The 25,700-nt window shown below is 39.4% G+C and overlaps 1 protein-coding gene across 1 annotated transcript in view; it reads right to left on the reverse strand.

The window, feature by feature from the left end:
* The window catches only part of TENM3 (teneurin transmembrane protein 3), a 195,935-nt gene that overhangs the window by 25,117 nt on the left and 145,118 nt on the right, over positions 1–25,700 (reverse strand). The window contains exons 16-21 of the mRNA XM_053459514.1: positions 24,779–24,898; positions 20,486–20,747; positions 17,988–18,255; positions 14,428–14,571; positions 8,985–9,234; positions 8,377–8,397 (exon numbers count right to left, since the gene is read on the reverse strand). Of these exons, the coding sequence (XP_053315489.1) occupies positions 8,377–8,397; positions 8,985–9,234; positions 14,428–14,571; positions 17,988–18,255; positions 20,486–20,747; positions 24,779–24,898 (1,065 nt within the window). The remainder of the gene's footprint in view (positions 1–8,376; positions 8,398–8,984; positions 9,235–14,427; positions 14,572–17,987; positions 18,256–20,485; positions 20,748–24,778; positions 24,899–25,700) is intronic.

A 25,700-nucleotide genomic window follows, 5' to 3' on the forward strand; every position in this document is an offset into this window, starting at 1 on the left:
AATTAACTTCTAACTCCAGAATGCTGCCAGGGCTTTGGAGAGCGATGGTAAGGCTTATTTTAATATCACTTTGCCGATTAATCACGCAGTGAATCTAGGCAGCAAATGGCTGCGAATCAATGGATCCATTCGTCATCGCTCCTTATTCTACAGCTATTTGTCAGTCCACAGGAAATAACATTCTCTAAAAGAGTGCCGAGGAAAACGCTGCAAAAAGCATTTTTATTTCATCTATTTACCCCGGCACACTCCTACCCTTTAAACCTCAGCAACCCTCTCATTGCTTCTCTCCCACATACAATGCAACTCCAGCATATGCAATTACGTGGTAGGTTATTCAGAGCTTTTTGAAACACAAATGAAGAGGATGCAATATAAATTACATGACATATATTGAGAAATCAAACAACAAAGGACCAAAGCATATTTCACAAAAAATGAGAAGCGCTGGAACAAAAGGTCACAGCCCAGAGCAGGAAGATGACAGACAAAGCGAAATATGGAAAAGTTTTACTTTCTAGAAAAGGTAGTGTTTTCAGCCTACCAGTAGAGGTCACAAAAGCTAATAAACGCAACACATTTTTTTTGGATAAAGTTTTAACCGGCCAGAATCCTGTGAAATATGCCTGGTTTCTATGCAGGGCTGCGTCGGCACATTAGGATTAACTAAGGAATTACACTTGCAGATCCAAGGCTCTAGGTAGACTTTTTATTTGCGTCTGTGACCTACTACGAGCTACGTTTGTAATCATCAAAGCGACAAATTGTATTCTAATTATGCATGTTTACTTATCAACACAATCCTGCAGTTTATATACACATTATCGTGATACCCTTGTGCCCACCAGCTTCTCTAAACTCCTAGAAAATGGGAACGAGGGACAGAGTGTCTCAAAGACAGACTGCCCAACCTAAAGAACGACTGACAATGGTGTCCGAGCCCTGCTTTCAAACCCACTCCTTAGCTCTTCGTTTGCCTTTTATTAGCCATATACGAGGTCCAGCATGTGGAAAGCCACACTAGGAATTAAACTAAAGGCAAGTTATTTAGTAACAGTGGAACACTGAGTGAACCGGCAGAAATCCTAAAGCACATACGGTACATTTCTACTGTGTATGTGGCAAGATGAGATCTAATGCACCCAGTTAAGATCACAGTAAAGGAAAGTGCAAAAAGGGGGCGAATTATCTCTTTGAGTGCCAGAACTGCTATCCTTTCCATAAACGGAGAGTTGGGTGAGAGTTTATGGAAGGGGGTGGATCAGGCAGCATAGTACATGAAACATGTCCTTGGATAACGATATGGTAGACGTGGTGACATTACGCAGAGGAAAGAAAAAGGATTAAAAGTATTAGTTGGAGGAGATAGACCAAGATTAAAGATAAGATTAAAGGAAAAGATAAAATAATATTGGTGGAATTACAAAGAGGAGTTAATACTCTGGTAAACGATTCGATTACAGATAACGGATGAGAAATGACAATATACAGAATGGACAGAAAGAAACAAGAACTGGTCAAGGATTATGAGAGTTGTAGGATGTAGGATGCCAAATCCTGTTTTATAACATAAATTATACTCGTACAATGTAGGGGAGCAAAGTGAGGATAATTTCATTTCCAAGTAAAAATAAATGTATTATTTCACGCGCTCGCAGCTTGTACCAAACACTAATTGCAGGGTGCCAACTTTATACAACTTTCTAATTAGCACCAGTACGTATACCTGTGATTTTTTTTCCTTTTAATCTCTCGGGGGTATTAGCAGGTATTAACACACAATGACATTCTCCTTTCAGCCGGGGCTGCTGTTTTTATGGAACGGACAGGGTTTCTCCGAAGAGCAGACGCGCCGCATACTGAACACACAGGCGTCCTCGAATTGCCCTTTTAAATAACGTCACGTTCACTAATAAGCTAGGGCACTCCGTCTACTTAGTGGTCTTTTTCTTTTTTGAGTAATTGAACATTGCTCTATTTTTCTGCTTCCCATTTCATTCTGGCGTGCCGCCTCCACTGAAATATGTATTTTTTATTTTTGTGAATTACACTTAACGTGACATTGCTTCACAATAAATCTGTGCATTCTACGGTATGTGTTTTATGACACCAGGGATCGAGCATGTCACACGGGTACCAGCCACGCCGTGGCGAGAGGCTCGTGTCGGTTTAATTGGTGAATTTCTGAAATCCAGAGGAAGTGACACAAAGCTGTTCCCTCGAGGGCTCCCACCTCGCTGAACTGAGCGCTGCCGCCTCTCTGCCGGCTCGGCAGGAGAAGTGGCCTGTGGCTACGATTTGCATAATGGGGGTGAAAGGTAAAAAATAATTAGAATTATTATTGATTGAAAAAATCTAAGATGTAAACAGGACAGGGAAGAAGAAGCTGTAAAAACACACATCCAACAGCCTGTAAGATGAAGCTCGTCACCCCGGCATACGATACGCGTCTTTTAAAATGTATTCTATTCTGTTAATGTGCCAAATCTTTATCGACGTGTCATTTAAATGTTTTGGGGGTTTTTTTTTAGGAAATTTGTTAAATCTGAAATGAATTAAAATACACTTGTTCCAGTCCGATTTCCAACTAAGGAATGGACTATTATGTTAATGTATTTAAAAACAGTATATGATGCATATTTTCATATTTACAAATGGGGAAAAAAAAAGAAAAATATATAGCAGTGCTTGGAATACAGGAATGATTAGTTCCAATTCAGATGAGTTTACAAATACAGAACTAAAATAAATCTGCATATCTATGCAAGCCTTAAACATCTGCTCATACTGTGCATGTGATATAGCAAAAACTATATATATTTATCTACAAAAATGCAAATCTAAAAACATACTGTGCCTTTATTTTCCATAAAATGCACACATTTTGTTGTCCAAATGCCCCCTAAATTTTCTTTAATTTAAACATATGTAAATGTAGTGGTTTTTGCAGCCTTATTATGTTGCAAAACAAATATTTTAGGAAAGAGGATTGCAATTTTATATTGACTTGCAGGGGTTAAATTGTAATAATTTGTGATTGCACCCTTCTGGTCTACATTTAAGTGTTACTGCCCTAATCTCTTCACCTCTGTTGCGTAGTTGCCATTGTTGCGCGTGTGATGAGATTAGTCTGCTGCTGATGTTGTCTGTGTAATTCCACACCATTGTGTTATGTGTTATTTATGTCAATCCTTTCCTGTTTCCTATGTATGCCAATTTCCCTTTTTAAACTATACCCAGTCCCAATAAAGTGTGCTCTCTTCCATCCTGACTGTTGTGTTTTGCCATGACTGGTGGTACGATTCTTTGGGAGATCCTTCTCCCCCGGAGGAGAACCTTTACTCAGGGAATCAGAGCGGCTTTCTCTACGAGGCAGGCGGCAGTGATTGCCAGGGATGTCCCGGGAAAACTACTGCTTACTGTTAATGTATTCTGCATATTAGGGAGATTTGTTTAAAGTCTCCGCACACATATGCAGGGTGAGCTTAGCTTTTTTTGCTTGAGACACCTCTCAGAGTAATGAATAGTGAAATACAGAAATCCACAAGTTGCCTGCAAACCTTCCCTTTAGTGAATGAACCCCAGTGAGTTCAAAACAGAAGTACATGCTCATATCGCCTTTTCTGTGCTATTTTCCTGTTCTGTTTTAAGGATCTCGTTCCCTAAATATGGCGACTTAGTACCTATCTGCGTTATCGATAAAAATAATAAAAGAGAATACTGTTGAGGATTTGGCTACACAAAAAATAATACAAACAACAAATGTGCTAAATGTTATCCTAACCAAGGTCAGGAAAGCAAGAATTTAAGTAGAATTTGGTTGACTAAGCATTGTATTTTTTTTTTTAAGATGGCTGCCCCTAAAACCTTAGCAAAACAAAAAAAGGTCAAATGGTTAAAACCTTAGCGCAGCAGGTTAGTCATTTTGCGCATCTAATGGACATAAAATGACCAATTATATCTGGTTACCAATCATGCGATGAGTCTGCATAAAGAAATAAAGTGCTTCGATATCTCCTAGTATACAGGGACACTTAAGTGCTGCATTATTATTAAAAAATCTTTACACAGGCACTCAATTCCCTGCTACGAGCCCGCATGCTGCAAATGCTTATTAAAATTGTTCATTAATAGGCAGCAACAACATGGGGCTTTATTTAAAACAATTAGCAAAACAAGCACATTTTTTTAGCATTAAATTAGAATACGGCTAACCATAGAGTAGCAGTTGTCCCCCTAGCCCCAGTAAGCCATTTCTATACAAAAGAAATATACAGCAAAGTTTAAATCATAATATTATAATATATTGAATTTGGAAACCTTAACGTCCGCTATGCTTCAGAGATCATTGTTTTTCAAACTTTGAAGAACCCTGTATTAGATTACTATTCAAACTGGGGTAGTTTCCACATTTTAACAAGGAAGGCGAGTAGTAGACGTTTGATGGTAAAGCCCAACGTTTTGCTTTCACAGCGTATCAGAAGAACACTGCTTTACTATAAAATACCCCATATTTTAAAGTACCACTCAACGCTGGGATGCAGATTTTATTTGTTGTGAAATACACTACGCTTTAATAAAAAATGAACAATACTGGTCACATCTTCTTCTATGATCGATCACCGCCTGATCAAATAATATCACAGTTATATATTCAGCAGTCAAAACATTCGGGTTACAAAGCAGCGTTATTGTCAGATCGCACAGCGATTTAATGGTCCTTTCTCTCAACAAACGGTGGTATATTTCTAGAATGAAAAAAAAAGAAGAAACATCTCCGTCATCTAGTGGATGCATCTCATCCGTTTTTAACGACTTTGCATTTCGTTATTGATTTTGTTAGTGAATTTTATCGTGATCCGATGGCTTGGCTGTCAGTGTCATATAACAATTAAATAGCCATAGATAACAAAGCAGATAATTCAAGCCTCACAAAACTTCAAATATTTAACTGCCTGTACATGAACAAGGACTGCAATCACTTATTATTCTGGCCACAGGGACCCTATCACACAAGAGGAATGGGTTTATTTAAACGGGGAGGCTCTGACTTTATTCATAAGTCACTATTAATGACCCTAAGAGGATCATAGATTTGGATGGTGTATGTGTTACATAGTTGCCAACAGTCCTGACAACTGGGGTTATGTCTCGTTCTACTTAGCCAATCGGACCTTTCTCCCATAGGATTAATATCGGCCATTAGCCCTTTGTTTTACTAGTCTGATGTGCTTACCCCTACATAACGGCCAGCAAGCGAGTTTGATCAAAAGAAAACTTAAGAGAGCAGTCAGCATATAACAACTCAAGTCTGACTCGGTGACGAGACACTACATTATTGTTTTAGGTTTTCTGAGGATTTAGGATTTCGTTTTAAATCCTACCACAATCATTAATCACTGTCAGCGAAACCAAAATATAAGCTTCTTTCATTATGTCAGATAAAAGAAAGTAATCAAATCTTGTTTTCAACAAAGGAAATATATGAATGCTAGAGTTAATGCAATATTTCAATTGTGTCAAATTCACTACTGAAGATAAGCCTGCGAATATGACTTAAACAGGTACCTCATTCCCAGTTTTCACTTTGCATTGACTGGTAAATTATATACTGCAATAAATCATTCTTTGCACACTATCAGCCCCAGCATTCGGTGAGCTTTCTCTGCTTCCCATATTCCAGCCCAAATTGCGAGTATTTTCTGGTGGTTTGTGATTTAACCGTAAACGACTACAGGTGAGGATCCATGACAATCTAAACAAACTGGCTGCTCTGTGCACGAATAACCCTTTACATTAAACTATATAAGAGGTTGATGCACCGACATGCAACAATGGAAATTAGAACAAACCATAATGGAGTGTGTATGTGTGTGTGGTTCATTAAAAGTTAATGAATGGAGCCCTGTGTCAGAACTAACATGTTCAGACACCCTGTGTCCCTGATAAACATACCAGGAAGCTCACCAGATTTTAACCCAGAGTCTCCAGGTAAAGCTTTGCTTCCCTGAGCTTCTGGGTCAGTTTCTTCTGGGCGGGACATGCCTAGTCACCACCCATGTCCCGCCTACTCCCCACACACTCTCCTTTACTTTCCGCCCAGATCCCTCCCACAATAGAGTTGTGGGTAGCCTACCCTTGGAAGTATCTATACATTTTCTCCTGTTTAGACACACGTTATTGTAATTTTTGGGGGAAAAGGAGCACTGTGATACACGTATATCCATCAAACTATTTGAGCTCCTAGAGAAGAGGGACACCAGGGAAAGAGGCACAGATAGATTTGGTCCCTAAAGAAATTCAATTGAGAGGTGTGCCAAAGACATATTAATGTAATGCTTCAAGAGGTCTGGAAGGGGAAAGGAGCACCAAATATCATCAAGGAAAGAGCCCTTGCAACTAATGCAGCACATTTGTTTGAAAATGTATATGGTTCCCTAGTAACAAGATGTAGATTTTTATATATATTTTTTATCGTATTCTCTTTTGTGATAAGAATCTGCTTTGCTGCAGGCAGACTATCACGCCCTTTCTGCCTTTGAGATGTTTAAATGATACGGTAATAGAAATGCCATTATCACTGTATGAGTGGTTTTAATTTGTTTAGAGGTGCCAATTACGAGAGTACATTATGTCAAATGAGTTTGTAATCTGTTAACGGGGCATTTTCAAGCTAAGTACATATGTGTAATTAGCTTCTAGCAAAACACTCACTCATCCTCACGATGAAAAAGTTTTAGCCATCAGCATCTCACTAAAAAATAGTACACTTTTGTTTTAAAGATTGTCTGCTTTAAACAGGTGGGTAGTATCTCAACAAGAAGAAACTAGAATATACAGTATATATATATATATATATATATATATATATATATAACCAAACACATATATGTATATTCACATTCACTTGCTCTTTGCGTTTCTCATGTCACCTCACCATTAAGAATGGATCTGTTACGTGCCAAATGGATAAAGATCTTTGAGCTGTTACAGTTACAAATGCCTAAAGCTTTCACGTTTTAACTCTGGCACAATCGCTATGCGAAAAGTAAAAGACCCCTTCTTAGTTTTCACTGCTGAAACACTATTTGGCAGCTTGCGTTGTAAGAAATTAACAGAAAAAATTAGAGATCACTATCAGCAGTCTACTAAAGCCCGGCAGATGAATGGAGAAATACATGAAACATCATGAATATTTTTTTCCCCTATCAAAGCACCAAAGGTAATTAAGTTGCAGAAATGTTTCATCTGATTTGGCACCCTTCGGAGCTATTACAAAAAAAAATGTTCCACTGGAAGAGATCCAATCCCTTGCAAGCACAGGAACATAGTCAGAATTTTTAAAGAAAGGGATATAAATTACATGTGGTGCTGTTGTCATCATTGCTGGGGTACAGACGCATGCATAAATTATTCAGTGAAAATATATTCTAGGGTAAGTTACACACACAATATCTGAAAAAACTGGTTATTAAACACCTGGCATCAACGTAATTAGGATATTAAAATTCTCTTTGCAACTGTAAGACTGGGAGGAAAACTGAGAATTTGAGCTGTCTGAAAAGTGGAGATCTATTAAACCACTTAAGTGATAAGAATATCTAACCATCTATCGCTTTCCTATTTTAGGCATTCTAAGGATTAACGGTATCCCAAGGCTGGTGTTTCCAACAAACAAACATTGGATCCAGTCTTAAATTATCTTGACACCTGGTGGTGGAGATATTTCTGAAAGGCAGAATTCAAAAGTGAGCAGGACCTGTCCATCTCTGGTATTCAAGTAGCACAAATGAAATGTATCGTGTAATATAACATGCAACTGTTATAGAAAGGAAATGGTATCATGGAATGCTCAGCCAGAAAAGCGAGTGAATTATAAAACTGCGTCTGAGTGGTAATCATTATTGACAGTGAGACTAAGGCCAGGGATCTTCTTACTAACCAGCTCATAGTCATTTATGAAACTAGGAAGCAGCGTTAGAAGGAAAAATCTCCTTCACAAAACATGTGGTGTTTGCTCGTGCTTTGACCACTGGCCAGGTAACAGATTATAATAACCCTCACACTGGTTTCATTTGACTTAACCAATTTTTTTAATACAGTTTATTAAACATCTGACGAGGACCTCAGTATTGTTCAGTTCTGGAGAAACCGGGATAATGGGATCTGTAATCCTTTGAAGATGGAGTACTGGAGGCTACCTTTCCTTACTAGTCGACACTGTAGAGGTGATGGCGGTAAAATACATAATCAAATCATTATAAATGCACTTGCTACCAGTGACATCTTATAGAGCGTGTGCCAATTAATAATTACAGAACATGTTACACAATTTATGGAACATAACTATGGAGTATGTATAGTACGGATGCTTACCTATGTCTAAAATCTTTATTTCTTGGAAGAAGCAAGGAAAGAAGAGGTAAGATAAGTTAAATTGTTAGCAGACGTAAAGTGAACGTAGAAGGTGAGAATAAAACAAAACAATTCAAGAAAGCATGCAACATATATCTGGCATTATATTAGATTAGGTATTAAAAGTGTGATTTCAACACGTATGTGATCTGTGTTGTATATAACTGCCTGCACATTAAATGTATAACTTAGAAGGGATTGTTCTGTGTCTTTTTTAAAGAAACTAGGCAAATGAGATGCTCTTAAACCTTTTCAAGTGCATTGCTCACCTACTCTGTCATTGAAGGGTTAATGAGTGCTAATGTAATGAGTAAATAGTATTGATTATTTATTTTTTCAGCCCTGCCAAGTTCCAGTTCTGAATTCCTGAATTTTCCATACCAACGCAATCTCCCATGCAAATGAACTGCTACAAAGGCAAGTAATTCATCTGCATGGGTGGGTGGATGCTGGTGGGCTGTGCTACAGACTTTAAATACATTTTCTCCGTATCCATATAGACACGTTTCTCTGTTACTTAGTAAATAAAATAAAATGATGCACTACATAGAAGTTTAGTCTAAGTTTACCTTAGCTCGAGCACACTTGTTACATTCCCTGATGGAAATATCCGACGGATGAAGTTGAAATCACCCACGTACAAACTGCCGTCAATTCCGCAAGCCAAGGCGACAGGCGCGAGAAGTTTGTTGCCATCCGCCTGACCGTTGCAGCTCGGGCAAGAGATACTACGTCTTCTGCCATTACCTATAATGCAGCTAATAACAGGTGGCTGCTGGGATATAAATTGGTTTTCTCCGTTTCCTTTGTAGAGAATACCTGGAGAAACAAAAGAGCACAACATATGAGTAGCCGCAAATGCCATCTTCAATTTAGAAACAAATAACCCTTGAAAGTCCCAAATGAGCAATCAACAGTAGTTGTGTGATCTTATGTGTAAAAATAACTGGCCAACCTGCAGTCATACACTCAGTGATGAAAAACAACTCCCCAGATCCTTCGCCAACCATAGGTTCTTATACCAAAGCCATAAAACAGGTTTTCCAAGGGATGGCGTAGCCTTCTGACTACAAATTCTCCTGATTAACCTCAAGGCCGACCATGCGTGTGTGTTAGATTTTCTGATTATGGCTTCTATAACAGATATGGAATTGAAAGAAAAGGAAAAGGGCCTTAAAGCAGAATTTAATTATTTACTGCTTAGGTGTAGCATATTTATGACTGCAAAGTGTTCCTTTACATGGGTACTTTCCAAAGAATATCAATCCAGGGGGAAAAATACATATAATGACACTGCTTTAGATGAAGAAAAAAAAAACTCACGTAAGAAAGAGCACTTAATGCATGAAAAGACAAGTGTTTTAGGCAATATATAAAGTAAATGTGTTTTGAAAGGATTTGTGCAGCCATTCCATCTCTAATGTTTTGGGAACTTGTTCTGTTCAGAAGAACACAAGACTGCCCTTTAAAAAAAAACTATAAAAAATATTCAAATGAGTCAGATTTTTTTTTTTAAATCTTTTTTATCTTTACTTTAATTTCCCTTTTCTTTTTATTATGTTCTCCAAAAGGGTTTTGGTTTAATTAACTTCAATTGCGATAGAAGGTGATCCGTGTCAGACATTGATTTTCTGAGCCCTATAATACAGGACAAATTAATATACCAGCTCTATCCTGTTATATTACCTTTTTTTGCATCGATCTGTGACAAAGATCAAGGGTCACAATAAGCCTTTAAATAAAGCTTTGCATTTTTGGGGGGCAATATACCTTTGGCTTAAAAAAAATATACTCAATGATGCATCAGTTTCATCACATGTACACGTGACCTCAAACAAGGATTAGATGCACATCACCAAATATTATTTGTGTTGAAATCAAAATTGCAGGAATGATTGCTCACATGGAGAATTTAAATAAAAAAGTACAGAAACAGGGCTCTCTTATTCATGAAATTTGCTGTCCGAATGAATGGACTAAAATCGAAATGAAAAATTTGTTCAAATGGTTTTTGGTCCGTTTGCACAAGTAGCCCACTTAAAGATTTGGCAACAAAGTACAAGCATACTGAAGCCGCATAAACATTAGAGCCAGGGAAATATGACTGTTGATATGCACGTTGGCCATCAGCGGGGCAAATATGTATGCCACAGCTACCTGACTTCTGGGAATTAAAAAAAAACCACACATTTAAGATGTCTATCAATCTAATACAAGTCAAAATACTTAAATTAAAATCAATTATTCTTAATATTGTCGTTATACCGTGTCTGAAAGCACTCTCACCCAGGCACAGCTTGCAGTACAACAATCAAAACACATGAAATTCAAAAGCTAATGATCTGAGACATGTTGTGTTCCAACAGAGTTTTTAATTTTTTTCTTAATTAATCTATATCATATTTTGCCTAAAGCTGTTCTGGCACCCTATAATATCTACGCAAATATTGTTTACAACAAAGAGATTCAATTTATACTTGCTAAGAGAAATAATCTAGGCTGTACTCTCTTTAAGGCAAAACTTAACTGTGTCCAGGCTGTGTTAACCAGGGTTTGTACTGATTTTAATGCATCCCTGCATTATAGATTCTGGCTGAATGGAGCCCAATGGTCACCCAAGCCTAGACTCTTAATGGTAGCTTCTGAAACAATCCATGTGTTGGCAGCACTCAAATTTGTGGTGCTCGAACAGGACTCCACCGGATCAAAAATACCAAACCCGTGCCAGTTGATGCCTATGCCCAAAAGCTGCCACACAACATTACAAAGAATTGGGCATTCCAGGGTGAAGCTTAAAACCTGTCAGTCTTCACATTGGGCTATGTGCAGGAGAAAATGGGGCTGAAAAGGAACATTCTATAGGTGGAACATACTGCGCCATCACAAAACCGCCCACACCTCAGTTGGTAAGTTTGTCACATATGTATAAATGTATTGATATATAAAAATACAATGCAACTGTGCAAAGATGTATGGTATAAATGTATACTTAATAGCAGTACTAGCTTAAGTCATTAAAAACTTACGCACTCACATAACAGATCTATAAGTTATGACACAAGACGGACAACAGATAGCAGAGCATTGAATTTCAATTTATACTTAGCAATGAAAAATCACTATCATTTTATATATAAACTGCTGAGCCGGCAGAGTTTTAATGGCCCTTATGGATATTAGGAAGCAAAGCATAAGCCTGATGGAGAATTTTTCTTCCTTAAGAACATGGTCAAATGCAGTGATGGTTATCCATTACTGGTGTCCTCAGCTGTGCACAGATCAATGCGTTTGTCTAGTTCATGGCTATAAATGGTCAGCTATTATTTTCACTGCAAACAATAAATCTCTATTTGCCATAATCCATGCAAAACAACATGTCAGTGTGTACTATGTACCTAAACATGTTTTATTGATCGTGGAGAAGGCCTTTTTAAAGACGGGACTACTGGCTAATGGCTCCCCTATTATATTTTTTTGTTCGATGCAGTTAAAATAATCAGCCTTCAAAAAGTATACAAAGAAAGTGCAAGAGCTGGGTTTTTCAAAGGTCTTGGAAGAAAAGACGAAGAAAACCCAGGGAAATTAGATTTTTGTAATGCTTGAGAGTGACATTTCACTATAGAGATTTTTGTATCCAAGAGGCTGAACGCACAATGTAGAATCAAGGCAGATGAAAATAAAACAGGGATATGTAAATTGAGAGTGCGGTCTCATCCACAATATTCTATTACAATGCTGCCCTGATTAGGAATTGATCAACGATACCGAAAATCCCCGGCGTTTCTCCGTGTGATTACATCATGTGCAACAATCATGAGACATAATTTTTTTTTCCCCCGCGAATGAGTAGTTGTATAATTTTCATCAGAAGGATCCTCCAAGTCAGCTATCTGCACATGATTTATCCTGTCATTAGTTTGAGAAATAGGTCCTTCAGCATTCTCCTCTATTATCGTGGAATGGAAAGATGAACATTAGAATATTTATGACCGTCTATGAGGAAGCACAGGCAAACACCTGTCAGCTTCTGAACTCGTCTCCTACAATGCATTTCTCCGGCTCAACCACCTTGTCATTACAACTAACCACTTCGTTTATTCAATTAGACAGGCGTCACTTTGAAAAGTCGCCAGTTGTCAGGCGGCGCTGTTCGATATAATTTAATGCTGGGAGATTGGTTCACCTTGTGGCTTTAGGCAGACTCATATTTCACTGCTTGTCTGCATCTTCATCAGCCTTTAAAGCTTGAATATCTTTACAAGGTCTAATTTTGCACTTTTTGAACCCAAGCTATTTTAGGAGCATGCGGCACATGCAAATGAATTTATCATTACCACTAAGGTACTGTAAGCCCCAGGTCAATCTTTTTATAATGGGGCTTCTCGCTAATACTACCTTTGGACAAAAGGCTACAACATTTTGTCTGGAAGTAAATTGTTCTTGACATAGGGTTGGGAGGGTGGGGGTGGCTAATCATGTAGACAGTTCCACAACTGGTCATCCAGTTCCCCATGACAATGTCTAACCCTATGACCTTACCTATTCTTTTATATATAAAGAAGGACTAGTTAGCTACTACTAATAAACAACCATTAAGGTAGAACACTTATTCACATTAGACCTGATACATTGGAAGTAGCTGAATACTTTACCCTTTCCAACAACACCCCTGACAATCAAGGTAGTCTTGATTAGACTAGAGTATCAAGTCTACCTACATCTATGCAGTGTGGGTCCCTTTTGGTTTTTCATCACTGCAACTTTGCTTTGTATCATTAGAGAACTAAATGAGTGGTTATGGCAGTTAGACCTCCTTTCTCCATTCTTAATGGCAAAAGTGTGAACTCCTCATCTCCATGTACAAATTAGCCATGGCTACTTGTTTACATAATGCAAAAGATCCAATTCGGTATTAATGGTGTTATAAGCATTTAAAACAGTATGGATCCTCGAACAGAGTATTTGTGTTTGATGATAAATTCCCTTTAAAAATGCTAATTATGGTTGTTTTTCCACTGAGTCAAATGCTAATTAAAGCTCTGAACACACAGCGTGAAGTATTTAACTATATTACGGAATGGTGTTATTATATTCAGTGCACGTGTATGTGTGCAACAGAACAAGACCCCAACTATAGCTAATGACAAGACAAATGCTTACAATCTGTTTGGAAGATGAACACTACAGTGCAACTTGTACGAGTGCCAATGTTTTATTAACAATAAAATAACAAATCCACAATGTCTCCCTCTTGGACTGTAGGGAAGTCTCATGCAGTGCTACCCCCATTTAATAGAATTCCATTCTTACTGCTAACAGAGACTGGATTATATTAAATGGTAGTTTATCAAACAAGCTATGCCAAGCTGAGAATTGGTATATTTTCAGCTTAGTTCCATTTCAAAGGAATTCAAAGTACTTTGTTACAAAACAAATCCCAAAAATGATTGCCCAGGATGTTTCCCAAACGTTCTGCTTCGAGAATCATTAAGTGTCCTTCACAGGGAATATATGTGACAGTATTTTCAGATGAACAAGGACAATAACTCCTAAACAGACCCAATCACAGTTCACTCCACATAAAGGAGGCTTCTCATTATATATATATATATATATATATATATATATTCATTTTCAGATATATAGATATATATTGGTGCTTTGTTAACAATAATAACTATTTATTTGGATAGGAATCTTCAGTACTTTCAGGACTAATAGCAGAGTTCAAAATATATTTCCTTAATATTCCCCCAGCACTGGAACCTTACATACCTCTAGGCTGGCTCTAGTTTAAGCAAAAGGACTGGGAAACAACACTAAAACATTGTAGGATAATTCCCCATCACATGTGGACTAATAGTGTTCCCTTAAATTACATCTTATAGATATATCTCTTTGATATTATAATCCAAGTGAACAGAAGGCTACTTTAATTACAAAAACAGTCCATAGTGACAGCGAACAAAGAAGGGTACAGCAGGAAATTATGGCATACAGATAATGACTTACCATTCTGTACATCCAAGACATGATGCTTGTCTAGTGTCCAACCACCCATGTTAGAGGCATCCAGCTCATAACCTTGTAAAATAGCCGTCCTTTTCTCCCACAAGGTTAGGTCCAGACAAGATTCGTATTCATATCCAACAGATACTGTGATACAGAATTACAAAGAATCTACTTAGAGCGCAATCAACAAAATCAGAATAAAAAGATCTGCATTGAGCCTACACTTACGTAATTCCTGTTTAAGAGTTACCATTAAATCCTTCAAGTGCATAATTACCAGCTGTGTTATACATACACACATTTACAGAGTTTAATAACATATCATTTATTACACTGGAATCCTCTTTAGAAACGTAATGAGACAATTACCAAGTGGCGGACCACCACAGTGATTGCCTCATGGGTTATTTCATCAGGCCTGTCGTGGTTGGTAGTAACTAGGGTCCTTTGGCGGTTTACTGTGCCCTGCTTTGACCGTTTAACAGGACTGATGCTTTTACTATGCATCTTTTGTTAAATTGTCATCTACTCAGCCTAAACATTGTGTGAACGGTTATATGAGAGGTTCTTCTTAAAAACAGCATTGGTACTTTTGAACAAACAAATAAGAAGAACATTCTTAAGCACATTTCAGGTAATTATTGTTAACTAAGGACCTTTAAAATGTTACCAGGCTAAAAATTCCAGTGCCATCATCTCAAAATATAAGAAAGTCTTGCTTGCTGTTTATAGCACTTCTATAGGTTCTCCATTGAATAAAAAAAAGAGACAAGAGGAAGAACTGGTCTTCTTTATGCTTCCGCAGGGGGGATTCTGCTGTAAATGTAACATACTCATGTTTCTTGAGCTAAAAAGAGATCAGTCTTTACTTTCTTAAGCCCCTCCTTTTCAACAAACGCTTCCATTTTGACAGACAGTAAATACGAATGTTTACCCATTCCAAGGATTTCTTCCTGCGATCTAAACATGCTTCTAGTGACCGCTAAATGAGTGGATTGTCTCTCTTAAGAATCAATGCCCTTATTTTCATTTTGGACTTTTTGATGAAATACTTCTAGCATCTTAACAGAACCTTTTAAAGAAAGCGTACCCCAAATAATATACTAGTTTCAATTCAGAAATTCATTATGTTCACTCAAGCACCGACAGGATTGTCTTGGTCAAATAATCCTATACCCTGCAAGGTTCCATCTTTCATCTGCCACCCAGCTACTAAAAAGCTGTGATGGCCTTTGGTCCGTAGCAAGGACCTTGCCCAAACAGAAATAGAGAGGGACCTGTACCTAACTTCTTTTAAATTTGTTTAACCTGACTTACAACCAGTTCTGGATTCAGATGTTTTTAAGAAAAGGAAATGGGTTAGTCAGCTGGTAAGCAATCTAGATAGTCATGATAACAAGTTGAAGGCCATTATTATTAAACAGAACCTTTTAAAGAAAGCGTACCCCAAATAATATACTAGTTTCAATTCAGAAATTCATTATGTTCACTCAAGCACCGACAGGATTGTCTTGGTCAAATAATCCTATACCCTGCAAGGTTCCATCTTGGGATATAGTTATAAAGCAAACGATCCTCCCTAGTGTCAACGTCAATGTGTTGTATCAATGCTTGGTGAAGTAACTAGAAAGGATATGTAGCCAAAGCACAAATAACAGGAAGACATTACCACTGTCCACACCCCAAAGATACAGATTCAATTCATGATCTCTAATGGCAGGTTTGATATATTTTCTCAGTGACGGTTACCGCAAGATTTATATGCAAAGCCATAACTGATTTTTTGGTAGGTATATTCCATGGTGTCTTATAAAACAGTTTAAGTATCAGCTTTCTTCTCTGTCACACGTCAGATGCGAACACATATTTTCAGCTAGAGTAGGTGATAGCCAAAAGCTAGGCCGTAGCTGAAGCAGTATGATTTAATTTTCGTTGTTACAAGCCGAAATATAATTAACATGTGGGCTACAGGCTTAAATTTTTTAGCTATTAAACATATTCTTAATTTTAAAACAGCCATTACAATTCAAGTAGAAACAGAAATCACAGATAATACACCACGGAGACACCTCTGATTGTTTAACACCTTGCATGATGAATTTCAGCTCTCCAGCAGTGTTTTTACATATTTCCCCCAGTTGCAGCTGTTTGTGAGCTGAGCTACATTCGCCATCTAACACTCTTGCTGGTTTAGATAGATGATATCCATTGCTCCTGGACACAAGTTTCACAGAACTTCGCACCTCGAGCCTCTGGGACCCCAGTTGTTTCTCAATAGTAGGAGCTGTGATTCTGAAACGCTTACGCTTGTGTTCTTCATACTTATTTTAAAGGGAAAATGTCCCCCAAAGCCAACTTGACATGAATAAAAGGGTTGTTGCTCTGAATTAATTACTCTCCGAGTTCAACAGAAGCTAAACTTGTGGAAACTTACAAGAATCAAAAATCGAAGCTTAGGTGTAGGCCTTCAAGAAATGGTAAAAACTTTTCTGATGGACTTGCCAGGGTCTCTTGCTATCTCTCACCAAAAGGATAAGGTCAACATTTTCTACTATATTACAGAACAGTCAGAGGATTGAAAGTTTCCTCTTGGACCAATCTGGCCAATTGGATTGTTCCCATTTTGTAAAATTATGAAATTTCCTGGTGCCCAGCAACAGACAGCATTAAAACCTAAGAGAAGGAGGTATTAGTGAAGAGGTCTCTGCCAGCAATTTCACAGACTTTCATCTGCCACCCAGCTACTAAAAAGCTGTGGTGGCCTTTGGTCCGTAGCAAGGACCTTGCCCAAACATAAATAAAGATGGACCTGTACCTAACTTCTTTTAAATTTGTTTAACCTGACTTACAACCAGTTCTGGATTCAGATGTTTTTAAGAAAAGGAAATGGGTTAGTCAGCTGGTAAGCAATGTAGATAGTCATGATAACAAGTTGAAGGCCATTATTATTAAAATATCTGTAGAACTGGTCTAAACACATTAACACCAGCTCTTAGGGAATTGTGAATACTCTATGGCAATGGGGTCTCAATGGAAATTGTGGCTTACTTCTAGCCAAGAAAAGAACAAAAACAAAATGATATTTGGAAGGCCATAGTACATTGTACATTGTACAAGATAGGACTTAAGTGGATATAGGTTCTTTAAACAAACAATATGGATAGAAATGAAGCTTGAGAAAAATAATCCATTGGTTTATAGCACAAGTTCAGTAGGAGATGTCCTTTAAAATCCTTCTTCATTATAAACCATTCATTAGTGATACCAGTATTTAGAGGTGATCTATAGCCAATCAGCTAAATGTACCAATTTGCACTATTTTATGGGAAGAATATAATCCAGGACGACGCATAACCAAAAGCCAGCCTGAATAAGAAGCAAAGAATCCTATAACATCAAATTAAATGTCAGGAAAAGATTTAAACCTCTATTTAAAAGAAGATTAATATATATAGTAGAGTAAAGGCAAGGTTTTCCCTTTTAGGTAGTTATAAATCAAGTATAGTCTGACAGAGTCTTTAAAATGAATATTACTAGAGAAATAAAATGGGAATACATACCAACGGCTTCAGACAACCCATAGACCTTCTGATTATATGCGTCTGTCTTATCCCAAATGAAGGTGTATGAAAGATTAGGCGATGCTGGAAACCATTTTTGGAAAAGCCTTCCAACAACTGCCACCATGAGATGAACCTTCATTAGATTGAACGGTATTACAGAATGAGTCATAGTAATTTTAAGAACAGACTTATATCCGGCTGCTCTGGAACTTAAATAGGACAGTTTCAAATCGGTTCCTGGAATAGTAGTTTCCTCGTGGAGCACCTATTATTCAAGACAAAATTGAACAGGTTTGTAGATGGACACAACTATACATGCCCATCTAGACAATGATGGATGCAAATCAGCATGCATAACTTTAAACAGGAAAGAACACCAGATTTTGATTATGTTGTTACACTTAAAATAATAAGGAGCTTTCAACATATACTGTCAAGTTTTTCCTTTTCTTTTAAGGTGTCTCACACATGCAGATCTCTTAAGACAGACAGCAGTAAGGAACAACAGGAACTTTCTAATTAGACTTGGATCAATGTGTCTACTGTGTAATTATGCAGTCTCTCTGACCTCTGTCCTCATTTGACCCTAGAGGGATACTACTAGGATGTCAAAGTTATCTTTCTCAGCACAGAATAGAAAGGGCAGTGAATATACTTTTTACATCCATGTACAGAACTAATTTCGCAATGATGTGACATACCTTCTTTCCATTTGGTTAATGAGCACAGTGTGTGGTCAAAACCCAACTTAGTATTAAAAGAGTGGTATTGGAACCACAGCTATGCACTATATCAAGTGAGCAGACCCATTAAAGCGACAGCCGCGTACAGCAGGAACAGACCCATGGGGCACTTGGATAATAATATTAGTGGTCTCATTTATCCAACAGGTCGGAAATATTCTAAGGTTGGATTATCTGCAGGACATAATGGGGCTAAAAAGGACCAATAACCAAGGAGAATACTGCAGCTAAGTGATCTACACTTGGTCTTTTCCAAACACCGGATGATGTGACATGGTGCCAGGTTATACACCTGACTCTTATTGGGATTTCTGCCATGAGCACATTTTCCTTACAATACACCCTTAGGGAAATGACTAGAACCAGCTAGTCATATCACATATTGAAAAAGAACTTGACTGACTCCTCCTGTCATAAATTATGTCAAGTTTTTTTTAGGTAATGAAACAACTTATCTACACCGTAAAACTGTCTGTTCTCATAATGTTCCTATGCCTGCGATACATCAGCCTACTCGCTTGGTCTTATTGTCTTTCCTTTCATGTAGAGGACATATAAAAAGCTCTCCCACGCACTGCTTGCTGCGTTATCACTGCTCTGGTGCAAAGTGGTCGGCTTTTTCCAAATGGGAAACCCACAGACGTTTTAACTACAGTTTGATGATTGAAGGTTCTATGCAGTCATTAGTCATGGAGATTTCAGACTTTTACACACTCAGATCTGGCAACTAAAGTAATCACCTTTATTCCACTTCCACCCTCAATGAAAGGATTACAATCTATAATAAGATACCTACACAAAGAAGGCGAGCATTTATAGTTGCTAAGCCAACCGGCTTTGCTCATTCGTAATGCATAGCCAAGTACAGAGTATACAAATTCGGAATGTTCCCAGGGGAGCGGTTTCAAGCATTCCTTTTTATTGGAATATTTTGGCAGGGAAAGTGTGCTATCCAACATCATTCTCACATTTTATTACCTTGCATTTTCATTTTGTCAGGTTTTCATCTCGCTGTCAGATCTTAAATAAAACAGCTGTCTGTGATGTTGCAATTTCTCATTGCTTTAAAAGGGAAAAGAGCACTATAGCCCCCCTTGTTTGTTTTAACAAAAATGCAGCCAGTATAAATAGATGGAGGGGACGTACACAATAACCATCAGCGTGAGAACAAAAAGCAGGAGTAAAAATATACACAAGCACAACTATTGGGGTTTTGTTTCACATTTTAGTGTGTTTTTTTTAACAGATTTGATGAAATAGAGAAAATTGGAAATGAAGAATGAAGTTTATATCCTGGTAAAAATGCTAATACAAATGAAAATATGTATTTAATTCCTTGACACTTTTTTAATTTGATAATTATGCTTTTGTGCCCTTATTGAAAGTACAGAACCTTTATATCAGTAATATGACCAGAGCCACGAAAGGAGGTATATTTTTGGAGAAAGCTGCACTCTGCATTTCTTATGTTCATTTTAACCATATGTGCGTTGTTTAATTGTTAAATATATGTCTTATATTTAAGTGTTTATATTGTTATTTAGCAAGATAAACAACTAAGGAAGTCACTGCCCGGACCATACAGAACTGGCAGAGAAAAGTGCCATCTTGACAAATCTTGATACACCATCAACTTGTTTCAAAGTTTGTCATATATCAGTGGGATCTTTGGAGATTCTCTGTTTTTTCCCCTCCATGCATCAAAACTAGAAACAAATATTTTTTTTTGCTTTCATGTACTATCTTATGTACCTGTGTTTCTGGTATAATAGGACTGTCTTCAGGGGAGGAACGGAAAAATGTTGACAGCGGAGAGGAAACAATGACAGGATTTGGTCTCACGAACCCACTGAGATCACAACTTGGAATGTCATTCTCTTCCTTCTTCATTACCAAGGTATCCATGACATAAAAGACATCCCATGGGATCCAAACAGTGTGATATTGTGTTAGGAATGGAGCCCTTTCAAACACAAGCGTCAGCGATGCCCCTCCATTTGCAACCAAATCAAACCTGGAAAACCATAAGAGTTACAAATCAACTCGCAAAACCTATAGCTAACAAGACGAGGATCAGAGACTATGTATTACAATGCAAATGACAGTAACCCAGGGTGCCTCGCACAAACAGATGTGCAGCTGTTAATAAAACCTAAACAAATAAAGAGAAAACACATTGCACAGTCAAACAGTCCCATTGAGTTGGAAGAATATTGATTTACTTGCTGCACATGATAACTTTTATTGTATCAGCATGTAGATCATTCCAAACACAAGGTTTGTAGGCCACCGCGGTCAAAACTCATCTGGATCGCATCTGGCGAAGGTACCTTTATATTCCCAAACCTACAATCATCTTTCATACATTCTTCTAAATCTAGAGTTCATCTTTCAAAATAATCTCATATTTATATATATATATATATATATATATATATATATATAGTTATATATATACTGGGCTGTATATATATATACCGTATTGGCTCGAATATAGGCCGCACTTTTTTCCCCCACTTTAAGTTTTTAAAGTGGGGGTGCGGCCTATATTCGGGCTCTAGCGCCCGACGCCCGGGACATGCAGTCCCGGGCGCCGGGCAGGCAGCGGGGTTAAGATACAGGTCCCCCGCAGCGGTGCAGGGGACCTGCATCCTTCTCCCCGATACGCTCAGACAGCCTCCCCTGCCAGCACTTCCCACGGGGGGGGGGGTGCCGGCACGGGAGGTTATCTAAGCGCTTTACCTCTGCCCACCCCCGACTTACCGGAGCAGACTCCCGGGTGTCTTGCGGGGCCGGCGGGAGACATTTACGCAATACGCGCATGCAACTTCCGGTACCGGTACCGGAAGTTGCATACGCGTATTGCGTAGATGTCCCTCGCCGGCCCCGCAAGACACCGGGAGTCTGCTCCGGTAAGTCGAGGAGGGGGGGGCAGAGGAGGACAGCGGCAGCGGATCGCGGGGAGGGAGGACAGCGGCAGCGGATCGCGGGGAGGGAGGACAGCGGCAGCGTATCGCGGGGAGGGAGGACAGCGGCAGCGGATCGCGGGGAGGGAGGACAGCGGCAGCGGATCGCGGGGAGGGAGGACAGCGGCAGCGGATCGCGGGGAGGGAGGACAGCGGCAGCGTATCGCGGGGAGGGAGGACAGCGGCAGCGTATCGCGGGGAGGGAGGACAGCGGCAGCGTATCGCGGGGAGGGAGGACAGTGGCAGCATATCTCGGGGGGGGGGGACAGAGTGGCAACATGTTTTTTTTGGTGCTTTTTTAAAGAAAAAAAACTTTTTCTTTAAAAAAGCACCAAACTTTTAGGGTGCGGCCTATATACGGGGGCGGCCTATATCCGAGCCAATACGGCAGGCCCGGACTGGGACAAAAAATAGGCCCGGGCATTTAAGCCTGAGCAGCCCATATTTATTTATTTATTTATTGTTAAAGCCCACCCGTACCATCTTTGCATTAAATCATTCACACAAATCATTAACACATTCATTAATGCAGTCTCACAAATCATTCAAGCAATTCATCCTCACATGAATTCATTGTCATACGCATTCACACAATTCATCCACACATTTATTCATTCATTCTCATACGCATTCACACTAGCCCCTCTCTTCATCTTATCTGCCCCTTCTCACTATGTTCCCCCTTTTCACTATGTAACCCCCTTCCCCACTTCTCAATATGTACCACCTCTATCTATCCCCTCTCCCCCTTTCTCACTATCTAACCCCCCTCTGCCCCTTCTCACTGCACCCCCCTCCCTCACCCTACTTACCTTGTTGCCGGAGCAAGCAGCAACAGCGACCGCGCCTGTGCCAGGGCAGGATTGACTTAGGGGCTGATGGAGCTGCAGCTCCAGGCCCCCACCTTAAAATAGGTCCAGTCAGGACTGGACTGACTGGTCCTATATGGCCGCATTAACGCAGAGCCCCTTAAGCCTGCCGCAACTACCCCCTCCTAACTATCTACCCTCTCCCTCTTTAAAGTTCACTTACCTTTCAGGAGTCCTGTGGTGGGGGTGCAAGGCCTCTGCCTCCCAGCTCTGCCACTGTATGGAACAGTATAGAGTGATGGGAGTTATGATGTACTTTTAGAGCATAATTAGATCATGAAAAAGACATTGGAAATGGTACAGCATAACACCCATCACTCTCACGCATTTACCAATCCACACATATACTAATCCACACATATACCAATCCACACGCATACCAATCCACACGTATACCAATCCACACGTATACACCAATCCACTAATCCACACACATACCAATCCACACCTATACCAATCCACACATATATACCAATCCACACGTATACCAATCCACACACATACACCAATCCACACATATATACCAATCCACACGTATACCAATCCACACGTATACCAATCCACACACATATACCAATCCACACACATATATCAATCCTCACACATATACCAATCCACACGTATACCAATCCACACGTATACCAATCCACACGTATACCAATCCACACATATATACCAATCCACACATATATACCAATCCACACATATATACACTAATCCACACATATATACTAATCAACACATATATACTAATCCACACATATATACCAAACCACACATATATACACCAATCCACTCTCACTGAATGTTTTCCTACCTTTCCTCTTTTCTCCTTACAGCTCCTTTTCCTCCTCTTCGCTCCTCTTCTTCAGTTCTTCTGTCTTCTCTGTCTTCTTCCGGGTCACCGGGTCGGTGGGCGCGGCTTCAGTGTTGTGCGCCGGGATCTGACAGCAAACCCCGGCGCACAACAGCTGTTGTCGCGCAGATCACAAGGGACCGGTATCGGAGGTCTTTAACAGACCTCCGGCTCCCTTGAGTGATTTTAAGCCGGGTTGAACCCGGCTTAAAATCACTCAAGGGAACCGGAGGTCTGTTAAAGACCTCCGATACCGCTCCCTTGCGAGCCTGCTCCTCCAGCGGCGGACATTACTGTCCGTCTCTGGAGGAGTGCCGGGTGCCGCAAGTTGGCAGCCCCTGATGAGCGGCACCCGGTGCGGACCGCCCCCCGCCGCCGCCCCCTGGAGTGTGGCGCCCTGCTCTAAGAGGCCGGGAAGTCCCCACCAAGGCCGGCCTTACGGGTCTGCGGCCGCACAGGGTTTAAATTAAAACATCTGGGTTTTTTTTTTTCAACTTTATTTAACATCCTCCATGTTAAATAAAGTTAAAAAAACTTTATTTAACATGGAGGATGTTAAATAAAGTTAAAAAAAAACCCAGATGTTTTAATTTAAACCCTGTGCGGCCGCAGACCCGTAAGGCCGGCCTTGGTGGGGACTTCCCGGCCCCTTAGAGTGGCGGACCCGGTTGCAGTTGCGGCGGGCTTAAGGGGCAGGTGCCCCTTATGCCCTGCGTTACTGCGGCCGTAGGTAGGTTAGGGGCCTGGAGCTGCAGCTCCATCAGCCCCTAAAGTCAATGCGGCCCTGCCGTGGCCCGGCCTACCGGGCAAATGCCCGGTGTGCCCGATGGCCAGTCCGGGCCTGCAATACGGTATATATATATATATATATATATATGTATATGTTATAACAAAGTAAATGTTATCACGAATTTAGGGGATGAGTCTCAATTTAAACTCTAATAACTAAAAACGCCTCCACCAGTTTGTATGCCGTAGAATGCATTGGACAACAATTGGCAACATGCATTTAACATGAGAATAAGTATGGAGTGCTCCTTTAAGTTCATATTTTCTGAGAAATCCAGAATAAGGCAAAACAACATTTATAGATAAAGAATATGGAAATCTATATAAGGATTACTTTATTATTTTTGTCCTAACTGTTCAATGTACACATATTTTAAAACTAAAGATCTTTAAACCCTGCCACCACCTTAGATACCAGCAAGTTATTAAAACATACTTTTGAGGCTTTGTCTCTACATAGACTATTGTATAGAGATGTTGAATCAGCAAACTAGTAATAATAGTAACTAATAATAATACTCTCCCGCATGAATCATTTGTCACAGTGTAAGAATAGCACACTCACATTCCGTCCTGCCGTGTGATTGTGTAGCCGTAGTTCGGGTAATGTAGAAATGACACATTGACTCCAATGAGAGGCGTTCCATCAGCCGTGAGAACCTGGCCCCTGATTACAGATGCAAGGCTACAAAGCAGTAGGAAAGGAAAGCTTCAGGTTATGTATACATTTGCTTTTTGATGGGTGATTCATAGCCCGATTCAACGCTTCACTACCCCAGGTGCTTCGGTGTAAAGTAACCGCTTCACAAAGCTGCCCAGTGGCCAGCACCTCCAGCAAAATGTGAACACGGAATAACCGCTAAAGCACCCTTCGCTGCGGTAACTCTTTAATCACGTATGCAGTGGAGAGGAAAATCCACACGCACGTTACCCAATTTTATAACTGTATTTATACGTCATGCTTTCAATGTTTATGATCCTTATGCGATCTGATTGTATGCATAAGGAAAGGTCATTTTTTTTGTCTGTTGGTTCCCATCACGCCGGTAAAATAAAAAAATTGTGTTATTTAAAGATGCTGTTCTATTTAGACAAAACTATTTTCCTCTAGCGTGTAAGCTTGTGAGCAGGGCCCTCTCTGATACCTAATGCATGCGTTTGTTTTAGTCTGTCATTTCTAGTTTTGTCAAATGCCCTTTATACATGTAATGTAAGAAGCGCTGCGTAAATTGTTGGTGCTATAGAAATGAAATATACTAATAATGTTGAAAAACTGTAGGGGGGGGATGTCATTTTATTTTTAGTTCTTAAGGTTGAATCATATAAAAAACAGAGAAAGCTTAAGAAGTTGTGCTATAGCAACAAGCACTTCCACTTGTATCATGTGACAATTAAGTGCGCCTGGTGATGAAAATTAATAAGCTAAAGTGAATTATTTCTTGGGAGAAATGATGTTTCTAATGCTAAACATAGACAAAAGTGTTCGG

This window comes from Spea bombifrons, chromosome 1 (genome assembly GCF_027358695.1).
Source record: "Spea bombifrons isolate aSpeBom1 chromosome 1, aSpeBom1.2.pri, whole genome shotgun sequence".
NCBI lineage: Eukaryota > Metazoa > Chordata > Amphibia > Anura > Pelobatidae > Spea > Spea bombifrons.